At 41.1% G+C, this 14514-nt stretch overlaps 1 protein-coding gene across 1 annotated transcript in view; it reads left to right on the forward strand.

The window, feature by feature from the left end:
- Positions 1–3374, forward strand: part of enox2 (ecto-NOX disulfide-thiol exchanger 2) — a 107362-nt gene extending 103988 nt beyond the window's left edge. The window contains exon 15 of the mRNA XM_072395370.1: positions 2558–3374. Coding sequence (XP_072251471.1) covers positions 2558–2689 — 132 coding nt within the window. The 3' untranslated portion in view covers positions 2690–3374. The remainder of the gene's footprint in view (positions 1–2557) is intronic.
- Positions 3375–14514: the final 11140 nt, after the last annotated feature.

The following is a 14514-nucleotide window of genomic DNA, read 5'->3' on the forward strand; positions in this document are numbered from 1 at the left end:
CATCTTTGTGATGAGACATTTTAAACTCATTATGAGTCTTCTTTGTCTTTTACATGAGGCTGACTTTCAGAGTCACCTCCTAAAAGTAACTGACTGAACAGACACATTGATTATCTCAGATGAAGCCCTTGGGTCTCAGGTTATCTTCACTCATCATTTAGAAAAATGAACTTGTCCTCTTTAAATAAAAGTTTTTGTTTTAACTACTTCCATTGAAAGTAGGAGACATTTCTGTCCTATATAGCAACTCTTTGAATAATATCATCAACCTGACTCATTCTCACACATGCAGTGAGTGTGATGATCCTTTTTAATGCTTTTTTTTTGTCTGTACGCTCATGTGTTGGCTCATGCGCCCACGCTCTTCTGTCTGTGTGCGTCTGATTTTTTTTCCTGTGCATCTGTTGTTCCTACGCCGATTCTCCACCGCACGTTTTGTCAATTTTTTTTTTTCTGGCCGGACTCCCCTACAACAACCCCAATCCTCTCTGCTTATCTAGTGGCTTCACACACACTGCTTTATTGCAAAATGACACACCGGTCCCATCTCCATGTTGGAACTTAATGCGACCTGACACCAGCACAGGGCTCGGACAACCTACCTTGTTAATTCAAGCCACTCCAGGTTGTCCACAGCAGCCTGTACAGTGGATCTTGGCAGCAGCAGCAGCTGGGATTTCAGTTGACAGACTGATCCTCGGCCCACTCATGTGAGTGAATGGTTTGTCAGTGTATAGGTGGAATGGAGTAAGAGAACAGAGCGTGAATGTATGAGAAATGCGCTGGATGACGCTGGCAGGTGACAAGAATTTTTCATGGCTATCTGAAGCATTTACTCAACAGAAAGGGGTTGCTAAAAATAAACATAGCTGAACAGAATGACAACACTACCTGAAGGTCACGGTCAAAATATCAGATCCAGGTCTTGTCTTGAGATGCACAATTGATAATGAGATGTGTTTAAGAGACAAAAAATAGTTTTAAATGTGCATTTATTGAATGAAAAAACCTCAATCATCATTTCCTTTGACAAAATATTTTTATTAAAGCATAGAGAATGTGCACGAAGTCAGAAAGAAAAGAGTAAGTATTGAATAAACTACAAAAACAAAAAAATCATGAGGAGTTTCTCAGCTGATTGTTTGAACAGCAAAAGCAGGAGTTTGGGATTGTTAATTAGAGGCCACACATTTGTGTTCACACAGAGTCATCAAAACGTTGATATAAAGGGGAACCTGAAATATGAATTAGCCTTAATTAGCCTCATATGAAGTAACACGCTTAGATAATGAGGTTGGGGGTTTAATTACTCCTGCGTGTGTACGTTCAGCTGGATTCAAAGTGGCCTGGAAGTAGCAGGAAAAGCTGGTCCACCAGAGAATAACTTCAAGGGATAATGTGTCTCATTTGTAAAACGGAAGTAAAGTGTACAATGCACAGGGCTCTAAAACTGCCCAGTTCTCTGCCCGACCTGTTACCAGTTTACCATCAGTCCCTGACGCAACAGGTCAACTGTAAAAAGACAAATACTAACAAGCACAACTGGGGCAGATCACTTCCTTAGCTCGAACTGTGCATGAAAACGTAAAATCTTAACATCAGCTAAGAGGCCACTGAGGGACGGCAAGGACTGCTAATGTAGTAGCAGGTTCTTCCTTCTTCAGGTTCTGGCAGGCTAGACGTAGCAAAGGCGCATTACTGCCCCCACAGGTCACAAATAGAAGTTTGGATTGCTCACAAATCTCGTGAGACAGATTTTTAATGCGAGTTCAATCTCACGAGATCTCGTCACACCCCCAGTAATTATTATGCATCTGTCAAGTGTCTGCATGCATAACTCTGCTGAGGCTGGTTTGGTCAGGGCACTCTTGAAAATGAGATCCTTGATCACGATGAGATTTTCCTGATTAGATAAAGGTTTTAATTATGATGTGATGGCTTGATTTATGAATCAGCAGAGGACAGAACTGTGTTTATTTTCCGGATAATTGTCAGAAAAAAATGCAAATTTATGTGCGTTTCCATCGACTACTGCTGTGTGGTCATTAAGGGTTGTTTCATAGAGATGAACAATAACTTGTGCTAATTGTGCAGTCAGAATTGGAAAAAAAAGGGAGAGTACAACAGGATATTGTAATTTAAAAAGTGCCCGTCAAACCCCGGGTGAGAACAAACCATGAATGAAATAACATGATGGAGAGTGACAAACTGCCAACATTTCAGCTTCTGTTTGTGCTCTTAATGTGCCCGCGTGTCAGCATAGATCATGTGGTTTCTGTACATCCTGAACGTGGTACACATACAGTGGGTTTCCATCCAGCTGTCTTTATGAGCAAATGGAAAATGCATATGAAAGCAGTTGGGTGGAAACAGAGCTAATATCATGTTCTGCTCCCGGTAACAGAAACATGGGAAACCAGCAGCAGGTCTCTGATGACCTGCTGTAGGGTTTCATTACTATTGAACATTTGATCGCCATTCATAAACATCAACTTTGGGTTGGTGTGCACTCGTGCAGACAAATGTGTTTGAAACCATGTTGCCTCTGTTTCTTCAGATCAACCCCAGTGAGGTGGAGGCTCTTCTCTCGCGCCTGCCCTGCACCTTCAGACAGGAGCTGACCGGTGTCGGAGCCAGTTTGGAGAAACGCTGGAACTTCTGCGGCTTTCAGGGAATCAAGAGCACATAGACTCTGCCGGTGACACTTCTGGGACGTGGAAGAGATGACAGGCAGACGAGGCGACAGAGACACTGCAGCAGTGTGAGAGACGCAGTACAAAGCCCACAACTATCAAAGACGTGGGACTGTACCTGACTGTACAAGGACACAGAGGACTGATCACGGATCAAGAGGGAATGTTTTAAAGTATGAGCAGTTTAGGGACTGTGTAGGTGGCAGAGACTTAAAACTCATTGCCATGGTTACAGGGATGTTGATGCCAAGCACCAGTGATGGAGTCCTCAGGAGCTTGAACTCTTGAGTTTCTCTGTGTCTGCAGCATATTTTTAGACATGATGACTCCCTGGGAGTCACAGAAGAGCACCAGTTTCTGTCGTCACTGGATCGTTGCGTAGTTTTGCCCACATGGGCAGAACACTGTACTCTCTGAGACTACACATGGCTCTGAACGGTGTCACTGTGTGGGCGGGGTCTACAGGGCTAATCAGGGAGGATAACGGGCTCTACCTGAACATAAGTAACTGATTATGTACCCTTGAGCCTCCCTCTCTTCTCTTTTTGCTGTTCCCGGTTTGTAACATAGATCAAAAATGGATATATTTCTTCATTTTCTGTAAAGGCCGTCAGCAGTTGCATAGAATCATTTGTTGTAATACACTGTAAATGCTTGGATGATATTTTTGATTATAAAAAACATTTGAATATAGAAAAATGAGTGTATTTTCTGTGCAGTTTTGAGAGGCTGTTTGTGACATAACTGTGAGTGACGTGCAGTTTAAATACCTTCAAACCCGTCGTCCTTCACATGAAAAAGACAAGTTAGCTACTTCTCAGGTTGTCCTCGTTCTTGCTTGAGGGGCTTATTTCTTTCTTGGTTTCTTGTTCTTACCGATGCTGTACTCAAGGCTGACTTTAGAAAACCTTACATAACAGCAATTGTGTCTTTCAAAAGCCAATTAAGCCCAGCTGTGTGTCTGGCTAAAGGCAGAGTGCATTCGCATCACACTTAAGTGGGAAGCACACCTAGGGATTAGTGTTAATGACGTTTAATTGGTGAGGCATTCGGTAGGTGTGGTTTCTGGCACAAGTCATACACAAAATGTTTGTGTTTGTGTACTGCTTGCCTGGATCCATATATTAAATAGTTATACAAGTCTACAGATGGGACTTTTCTTCTCCACTTTCAGCAGATAGAGCGCTCATGCTGCCAGGACTGGAGGTTTCGCCCCAAAAGCTCAGTCGAGCATTCTTAATACGCCTCCACCGAGCTGTTTGGCGGCATGCTCTCTTCCCCCTGTTGCTCTGGGAAACAAAGGTTTATTGTTATGCAAGATTTGCTCTCATTTGGACTCCTCAATCTCCTACAGTCACTGCTTTTGAAAAATTAGGGCTCACGCACTCCGTAGCACACTATTCCTGTAGCTGAATTAATAATAAGGAATGAGTATGTTTTGCCTACAAGGCCGCTGTTCCCTGCACATGTATCTATTAGGCATTCCGTGGTTTTAAAGGAAGGAGGGTTTCGTGGGTGTGTGGTAATAAATCTGTCAGTGGAGTGGAATTGTTTACAAGTTAAATATAGTATGTAATTTCCAGCCCATGTCGTCTGTAGGCCTCTGAAATCATTAGGAAAGAGCGAATACTTGCTTCTGAAATGCAGTTTTTCTGTAGTCAGCAGCATCTAAGAGCAAAAATCAGGCCATTCCTCCTCATAAGACATGTTACACTTATTTGTTATGATAATGAAGCTGCTGGAGGATGAGGAATTGTAAATCCTCACTCTTTAGCTTCTGTCTGCCTGACAGCGCACTTGGGATTGTGAGAAATGTTGCCTGTGCACGGCTGTGCATCACTTCACCTCCTCTCCATGCTCCAAGAGTTGATCTCCACAGAACATCCCTGAAGACAAACTCCAGCACACCTCACGCCAACCTCTCCGCTCCCCGACTCGCTACGTTTCTCTCCTGCTCTTCCCAACACAAACAAAACACTAATATGGTGCATTCTCTTCTTTGAGAAGCTGCTTTCTGTCTGGCGTTTCCTCCCAACTGAGCTGCCATTCCTACGCACTGACAGGCTGGAGGAACGCAGTTTATCTCTCTTACAGCTGTTTGTGTCTGAGCGCACAGGCACAAACATGTTTGTGAATGCTTTAGGTTCTCTGGCGTCGCACGAGGAGGTAAACGCAGACTAATTAAATCCAGCAGCAGTCCCTGGTGTGACACAGTGTGGAGCATTATCATTAATTCAATTCAAGGTGTACACAAGCAAAAGGGTGCTATTCGCCGCCCCAGCAGCAATAAAGCCGGAGGACAACTCCCATCTTGTGAAGTCGCTGGGAGAGATGTTAGGAATTACCCCAGGGCATTCCTAGGGTTACACTTGAACAACATCTGTCCTTGAATCTTAAATTTAAGGCCTTTAGTCATATTCTAGGTGGGCTTTCATTGAAAGATTATTTAACATAAACCATGTTGAAGGTGGATATCATTGAACATGGGTAGATAAGCTGGTTCCTTTGGGTGATATCTTGAGGCTTTATTGGCTCTTAATCACTTTATCCTCTCATGTTGCTTCCTGAAGACTACTTAATTATGAACATGTCCTCCCTTGAGTGAGCAGGTGTGAGGATACTCTGTGTGTCCAGAGCAAGATAAACAGTTACCACAGGAAGTGAATGAGGGGCTTCACCGCTTTAAGCTTGACCGCAGCAGTCATGAACACTCTGACTTGAATCTCACAGACCATCGTGCTGCTGATTTGGTTGTCAGATAAATCTCTACGTATTTACATATCTCATCAGAGGAGGCTCAAACGGCTCGATGACAGGAGGGGGATGAGTCAACAGCTCCTCCTGTTGAGTTCAACAGCAACTACATCTCACGCTGTAATGTTTCAGGCCGGCACCCTGGGTGATTTGCATTGGTATTGTGGCCAAAGTTCTGGAAGACTTGCTCATGCATGTTTCTTTCTCAATGAAAGCTGCACAGTCCTCAACAATTTATCCACAGATAAAATCTCATAAAAAACATTTTTCAGGGGTGTCCCTACTGAAGTCCCAAAGCTATTGATTAGAAAGTTGTGAACTACAGAAGTTTCCATATGTTTCAAAGTTGTTCGTCAGGCAGGTGTGCCTGGTTCAGTATTGCTGACAGATCCTCACACACTGAATGGCTTTGGATGTTATGCTGCAGATGAAAAAGTACTTCTTCATTTCATTTCAGTGGAATATGTCATGCGATGCAGCTCGCTTTTTCCAAGCAGGCACTCTTTCTGCCTCCTCACTATTCTCCCCTTTACAGAGATCCACAAAGTAGGCAAGAGTTGAAAGCACAGCGTTAAATGCCCATAAGGTATTTAGACCCACTAAGCAGCCTCTCTGCAACATTAGACGTTTCCCTTCAGGTAAGAAGAAGGGCCTGAAGTAAATCACATTTGACAGAAATTCTCTCTTTCCACTTAGTTTCAATGTCTTCATTGGATTCCTTGAGAAATCTTTGCAGTTTACCTCTCATCGCTGCGTTAAACTGCAACATAGCATCACTCTGCAGTGAGGCCCTGCAGCAGTGTTGCAGTCGGCGGAGCCAGTGGGGCTGGTCAGCGTTTGATCTGAATGCCAGCACAGTGTGACTCATGCCAGGTTAGGTGGGACAGCGATAGTCCCTCCTAACGAGCAATAGCCACTCATGCTGTTATGAATCGAGTGACCTTTAGCAAAGAGGAATTGCTTTGCACCAACAGCAATTATCTGCACAGTGGACATTCGTCTGGGAAAAAGTTTATTTTTAGAAACGAGAAGTGTTAGGTGGGCTCATTCCTTTGACATATTCGCTGGCTCATTGGTTTTGTCCTCAAACACCATTTTAAGTGTTTATTGTATTTGTGCGAGCAAAGCATTTTCATGTGGTACTCTGGGTTAAGCAGTTGTAAGATCTTCCCTCGGACATTTGTGTAAGTGGAGACACCTAAAAGCCTGCAGGGTTGTCGGGGGGGGGGGGGGGTGCAAGTGTGGGAAGACAACATTTAGTGTTCCAGAAGCAGGTGTGTCTGCATGGGGTGATAGCAGTGGCATGTATGCATACTATTCTCAATCATAGTCCATTTATCCTGATGTTCTTTATTACTCTGGTACAGAAGAAAATGTCATTTCAACATAGTCACTGAGTAACAGTTTCCTGTAGCTTTGCCCTCAATTAAAGGTGGTATTGCTTAGTCGCTTGACTCAATTGTTAAAACAAATGTCACTTTTATTATTATAAACTGCCAGAGAAGTGAAAACTTTATGTGGTTTTAAACCTCGTGTCTAAATGAAGACGTGGAAAGAGTATAAATGATTATTTACATGATGCCAGAAAACAAAACCGAACATCTGGCCGAGTGTTGGTGAACAATGAGCTCTCTTAATGGAAAAACCATCAGCTCAGAGTGGATGGATGGAGCATATTGGAGTCAGTGGACCTCATTACACTCGCAATGAGGAGCTGGATGTGATAAATGCTGAAGGTGAGGAAACGCAGGTGAGGAACTCAGAGCAGAAGGAAAAAATTATGCGCTTTTAATAATGCTGTTGAGCTAAATAACATTACATAGCTTACATAAGGCTGTTCATTGTGACTTATGTTTGAGTAATTTATCCTACAGTTCATCTATTTGAATAAACATCATGTTTCTCTGAATCAGGCCTTCAAAAAGTAGCTGCGGACCTCCCTCAGACGAGCAAGGCTACAACATTCAAGAATCATATCTGAATTTAAAAAAGATTCATCTGATAAGCTGTTATGAGTGGAGTCAGAGAAATGCAGAGGAGTTAGTTTCTGTATAACTGAGATTCTACAACTCTTTAAGCAACCTGCTCTGTGTTATTACCCACTTTATGAAAACACCATCTGTCTTTATGTTAAGATATTATTGTATGTATGAATCTTTTATTCAAAAGTTGAACTCATCACACGATCAGCCACACAAATCATTCACTGAATTATGCCTGTACTACCCCTGGTTTTAGCCTTGTTCCAAATGGGCCGTGCAAGGGTCTTTATCTTTAAAAGAGACGTATTATGGTCTTTTTTAAGTAAGATAGCGAGTAAGAGACTTCACAACAGCTACGTTTTATGGCATGGAGTAGCCATCTCCTCTTCAACCCCTCACTTCTGCAGGCTCTCCCTCATTTCAGATCAGAGGTATTCAATAACCTTTCAAGGATATTTATTATCGTATGAGGGAGCCTTCAGTAAATATCCTGAGAGCTCAAAACATCTCACAAAGTGACTTCTTGACTGGCAATTTAAATGATCAGTTACTTATGTTCCCTTTGTCTGAGCTTCAGCCAAGATTTGTGGGTACTGATCCCTCTGTCAGGAACAATCTCTTGGTGATTTATGCGTTGAACTTATACAGGGTGGTAAAACGCGGCATCGCAGGTATAGAAATTGAGCTTTTAGCTACACAGTAGGAAGGATCCCGGACTCTGGAACAGTCCTTTAGGGAGAGGGGATAACCTTGCATCCTATAAACTGCAGACTTTCAAGGGTCCTTCCTCGACTTTAAGAAGTCAGACAGATGTTTGTTTCGGTACAGCTGTGGTACAGATGGTGTTTTTCATTTTCCAACAAAGAAGTCAGACTTAAAACATTAAAGAAAGGTACTGGCAGAGCATTCTTAGCTAATTTCTTTATGTTAACCATCTAGCTGCTGGTGGGAATTTGCTGTCAAAGAGAAAGCAAAATAAGCAAGAGTTTAGACTTCCCATTTCTGAGGAATAGGGATTGCAGTGGGATTTGAGGATTAATTTGAATAGAGATAAAGATAAGGAGGCTGCATAATATCCGTGAAAGTGTGACAGAAATCCCATGCAAACCTGAATGGCTCAATGAATGAGATATTTTCAGACCTAAGGTCTCGAAACAGAATGCCAAGGTTGTGTTTTCCTGAATTTTTTAGTTAGAAGTGACTTCAGTCTCCCAAGTATATGCTGTCGAGCACGTTTTGCAGCTGCCTGCGTCCTTTTCTCTGCCTGTTTTCTGCTCAGTGACCGAGACATGAACATATTACCAGCGTGCGGTTTTACGCCTCCGGAAACCAGTGAAGTTGCCATTTACATCCATGTATATGCATCCCTGACCTTTGACAGTCAGGACATAAAATGTCACTGCGTAATCTTCAGTCCTGTTAGACCTTTGTGTGATGGATAATTCTTGTGTTAGTGACCGTAAACTTTGAACACCAAAATCCAAACAATTTGTCCCTGAGACTAAGAGGACAACTGTGCTGAATTGACATAATTTCCCTCCAGGCACTAAAGAGAGATCTCCTTCGTGAGGATTGGGATGGACAATTAGAAAACATAGTAAACATTCAAGTACGTTTTGTCCCCTCTGAGTGGTAATTATACATGTAACTATCAAGTTAAAATCACATCAGAGCCTTTGTGTTCAATTTAAGTTCATAATGACTCGATGTTGTTGTTAGAAAATGATGATTTTATCTGAATGAGTTTTTAGGTGAATTAGAAAAATGCTTTGTGGAACTTGCATATGGTTACAGGGAGCTAAATAGGTGCAGGTAATTTAACATGTAGTCTTAATGAACCGTACTTCAGTCCCTGTTTTGTACTCGTTCCATCATCTGACAGCATGTGAACAGCTTTGTTGGGACTTTGGCTGTATTAGAATAAAGTTTCTGTGGACACAGACAGTAGGAGAGGTAGGTGGTATCAGCCTGAACCGTGTTGATAATACAAACAAAGCCGTCGGCAGTTCTCCACCTCTTCTTCTGATTCAAGTATTTAGCTGCCAGCAACACAACACTGGTGCACTTTTCTTGGATCTGAGACATTTCAGGTTGCTCTTTAAAATCAAAGAGGGCAAATCTGTTCATCAGCTGGGGGCAGTAGTGTCCAATTCTGCTGAACCAGGTATCATCCAATACCAAAACAACACTAATACCGTTACTTTTTAATATAGCTCACGTACTTTCATGCAGGGCAAAGCAGTGTGTCTTGTTTTATGTGGTCAATACATCATCAAAATACTATTTAGAACTACTAAATGTTTTGGATTTCTGCTGATAATTAGTCAAGATTATCCATATTAACCCCAAGTACAGATATGAAGCAGCTTTTAGTATTAAAAGGGGGGGGGGTGTCAGAAATGATAATATAATTAAATGAAATGTCTCTCTTCTATTACTCTTGTCAGCTTTTTTTCAAATGAAAAACGTACAAATAACTCCCTAAAACAACTGTTGTTAAGCGCTCCTTTTTGAAGGGAACAACCCGGTGTGAAGGGTTAAAATAGGAAAGACCCTGAGTTGAGAGAAACTGCTACATGCTTACAGGGGGAGTCGAGACAGGTGGGATGACGCATATAGTGGAAAAGTACCGGACACAGGGAGATAGGCAGGAGTTTTCCCACAAAAGAGAAAACATCTGAATGGAGCAGATGGGCTGATATCAGACCAATCAGGGAATGCCAAGTCTAAACCACAGGTTCTCCCCAACTTTTGGACAAATAATATATAAATCACATTTGTGTAGCACAATAAAAGTTTATTTTCCAAATGAATGATATCCTTTTTCTGATCAGACTGTCTGGCAGAGAGGTCCACAGCGCTGTGTAACTCCAACCTTAAACCATTTAATAAATTCTGAACTAGTTTCTATATCTTCTCTCAGACAAACAAACACAACACATGCTTTTCAGTGATTTGTTTGATTTCTCCAAAGACTCTATTAAAAAAAGATTCATGCATGATAATATTGTATGTCATCAATCTCCAAGGTAACAACCCAAGTGTGACAAATTAAAAACTAAACAGAGGGACATTTTTCCATCAGTAAAGTGATCTAAAAAAGAAAATCTAATTTTCACTCTTTTCCCTTCCCTATTTGAGCGGTGCAAATTGAACAAAGCACTACGTTGTGTTACACCAACCTTTTATTGGATGTCATTCTCTTGCCTTATATGTCCAAGAAAATATTCCCAGAGGGCCCCTTTTGGTTCCTGCCTTGTACAGGAGAAAAAATACAAATCAATCCCATCATGCTAGGATAGATCCAATACCAGTATCAACACTATTATCTAAATGATTGATACAGGGGCCCTGTGATGGACTGGCGACCTGTCCAGGGTGTACCCCGCCTTTCGCCCGATGACTGCTGGGATAGGCTCCAGCCCACCCGCTACCCGATTAACGGATTGACGGTATAGAAAATGGATGGATGGATGGATGATTGATACAGGGATTGATCCACTTACTCTTAGCAGGGACAGTGTTTACCTGACTTTGACTTCAAGATTGTCTGTGTGGTCTATTCTCATATTTTTTGGGGTCTCTGGGCAAAATGAAGACATGTAACATCTAACAGTACCAAAGTTTGCTTTCCAATTTATGATCTGCAGAAAGTGGAGCATAATCTTTGTAGAGATGGCTGATCTGATCTGAATGCTGTGTAACAATGATGTAGATTTCTTTCAACTCAGAGTTTTAAAATTGCACTTGAGAAAACACAACATAGACAGTATGAATTAGAAAGCAACAAACCTGCCAGTAAATGTGAATAAGTGACAAATTAAATACATTTTTTGTTTGTTTAAGGGATTATGGATTGAGAACTTTTTAAATCAGGTACAGTGTACTCTCACGTGGCAAAGACTAATAACCACATCCATTTTTTCTCATAAGTATAACATTAGGATGTAAATGTCACGTTTTATTTGAAAATCAGGAGTGTTTTCCTAAGATACACATCATTACCATGGTGAACTAACTCATTTAAAAATGGTTCCATGTTTTTAAATAGGACTTATCTGAAGGTCTGCTGGATGTGCAGGTAATTGTTTCCTAACACATTAGCATAATACGTTTCATATGTGGATTTAAGTTTGTTTTTTTTAATTCAAAGAATTTCGTGTTTCCTATTCGTGTTAAAATGCCAACTTCCACATAATTTTTTTACAGCTTGTTCATAACTTTTTTTCCCCCTGAATCAGGTGTTTAAACTCAGTGTTTTGCTCCTTCCGGTTAGTGCAGATTCTCTTCCTTGAATCTGACTTAAAATATTTGCGTTTGATATCCACTAATTGCTAAATATTAGCATGCCAAAGCTAAACTAAAGACGTTAAACACGAACGTTTGAATTCGAAGTTAACGGTCGGTTTGTTTGGACGCCATATTGTTTTCTCATTTGCCCTTTCTTCGGACAGACCCTGTGGTTCAGTTAGAATTGCACACTCGTTCACTTTATAGCACACTGAGTCAACCATTTTGTTGTGCATTTTGAAATCTTACCTGGAATTTACTGACGTTTGGGACCACTAGCTGGCGCTAACGTCGGTGTTTAATTTGCTGACACATGTTCAATGCTCGTGCGCAAATAATTCATCTCGTTTGTCTAATCCAGGGAGTAGGTAGTCTCATTTTCTGCCTATCACGCCTCTCACACTTTTTTTAAATATCTACTGGATTGACAACTTGATAACTTGACATGGCTGTAGTAGTTGTTACAAGGTTTGACAGTTTGAACATTTTACACTGATTGATTAAAATGATAATAAGCAACAAAAAAAAAGTAAATATTGAAAATAGGCGTTGGCCAGTTGCAGACCTTTTTTTAGAAGTCACTGTTAAGTAGCTCTCTCCGGAGGATAACCCTACAAGCCATAATTCCCTCTGGCCCTCACAAACATGTATATTAACTCCCTTTGTAAATGCTAAAGATAGACCTTAATTCTCAGACTCCATTCTCTTAAGTGGGAACTTGTGGCAACTGGTGGTTTACTCATCACATTCTTCTTTGAGCAGGGACGTTGTACACTACCTCACCTTACGTGGTCTGTGAAGAGCTGTGACTGATCAAAGTCTTGGTCACAAGCATCATTTTATTTGAAGCTTGAAAGTAGAACAGAGGATGTGCAGAAGTCTGGTTTCCTCTCACACAAATATCTGCCCCTGCTTTAAACTTGAAAACTACACAGGGTGGCACCAAACTCGATAAACCAGAAAATGCATTTGGATAAAGTTAAGGTTCACTTGCAGGGCTCTCAAGTTTTGAATGAAGGCAAGAGTGAGCACACTGTATAGTGAGTTAGGTCCCATAGCGGCGCGCCAGAGAAATTGATGTTATATGTATGTGAACTCGTTGAAATGCGTGAGTCTCGCGCTCATTGCGTGAGACTTGAGAGCCCTGTTCACATGCTACCAGATGTCCATTATCAGACGAAACCTGTTTCAGACCTGCACATATACATGTTTTGTTAGATGAATAATTTTTTTTCTCCTGCAGATAACAAAGCTAATTTAATGTCACAGAGAGAAGCACTTCAGTTTGATGGAGGAAATGTTCATATAGAGCCACCTTCGATATACTGAACTGAAAGTATTTTTAATAATCCCACATGGAAACTGAAAGCTTGCAGTGTATCATGTTCCAAAAAGTTAAATATTAAATAACAGATGGAAACTGAAGCCTGCGGCCTGACATTTTACAGCATGCTGATTCTAAATGTGCAACATACTGTCAAGAGAAGTCCACTTTAAGTCTCTTTTGCGTTAATTTCACATAGGTTTAGATTGGAGAATTTTTCTCAGCTTAAATTCACTCATAAAAATGACTATCGATCGTGCTTTCACGGAACATGTCCATTATCAGCAGCAGCAGCATTGCCCTTCTTAAATCATGCAATACTGGTAGAAAAGAAGAAACTGTGTGATTGTACTGTGTTCCAGACGCAATTGTGGCTTAGCTGTTATCGTAAATGTCTCAGGGGGTTGATAGCAAAGTCCACATTGAAAGCATTGATTGCAGAAGTTCAGCAAATTTCCCAGCTCAGTAAAGTGAGACCCCGTGGATGATTTCCTTCGTCGTTTCATGTGTTGCTAGGTTTTTTTCTGTGAGCCTTGCAGAGAGAGAACTGACAGTGAGACTGCGACAGACTATCCCGTCTAGCAGGACAGGAAAAAAATAAAGACGAGAAAACAGAAGCAGCATCTGAAAACTGTGAAGATTGTCCGTAATATTCTGAAAAATTATTCAACAAAATGCAAGGTAATTGGTTTCATGTCTCTGTTGTCGAGTCCAGTGAATTCAGATGGCCTAAACCACCCTGAGCACAAGGCTGCCCCAAGTGACATGCATTCTCATTTTGTTTGCCTTATTTCACATTCATATTGATCGCTTAATATACACAGAAACCTTATTAGTGTGCAGGTTGACAGATTGGGATTCGAAACCCCATCGATCTTTGTTTTCTCTCGTTGGATGCATGCCCAGTATGTATAGTATACTAGAATAGCTGAACTATTGAATTGTGAATTCGGTGCAAACACATGGATAAATGTTGTAATCATTCTCTGTGTAGACAGTCGTCTGCACTGATGATAACAGCTGTTTGGTATGTCTACATACATGTTGCCTTGACCACTTAGTGTATAGATATGTAAGTATGCATTTAAGGCTCTTTCCTGAGTTTCATTTTGGCTAATCGATGAACGTCTTCATCAATGACATCCTATTCTGAGGCCAAGTACTTCTATTAGAGTGACTGCCTTCCTGCTTTGTTGAATCAAAGGCACCTGAGAGAAAAACAAGCTGTCGGCATACTTCACCAGTGATAGCTGATAACGACACATTATGTAGTATTTTATGCATTCAGACACCATAGCAACATGTTCAGTGACTAAACTGTGTATGATTGGAGCTTTCAAACCTTTTTGGAACGGGGCAGCCATGTTGGATTTGGAGATCTTAATTTTCTTCCAGACTTCAGGAGATGCATTACTTCAAGGGCTTTGTCAGTATATAACCATATATGTTATCTCAGTTGAAAAATATAAAG

This window comes from Leuresthes tenuis, unplaced genomic scaffold (assembly GCF_036924035.1).
Source record: "Leuresthes tenuis unplaced genomic scaffold, fLeuTen1.0.hap1 SCAF_11, whole genome shotgun sequence".
In the NCBI taxonomy this organism is placed as follows: Eukaryota; Metazoa; Chordata; class Actinopteri; order Atheriniformes; family Atherinopsidae; genus Leuresthes; species Leuresthes tenuis.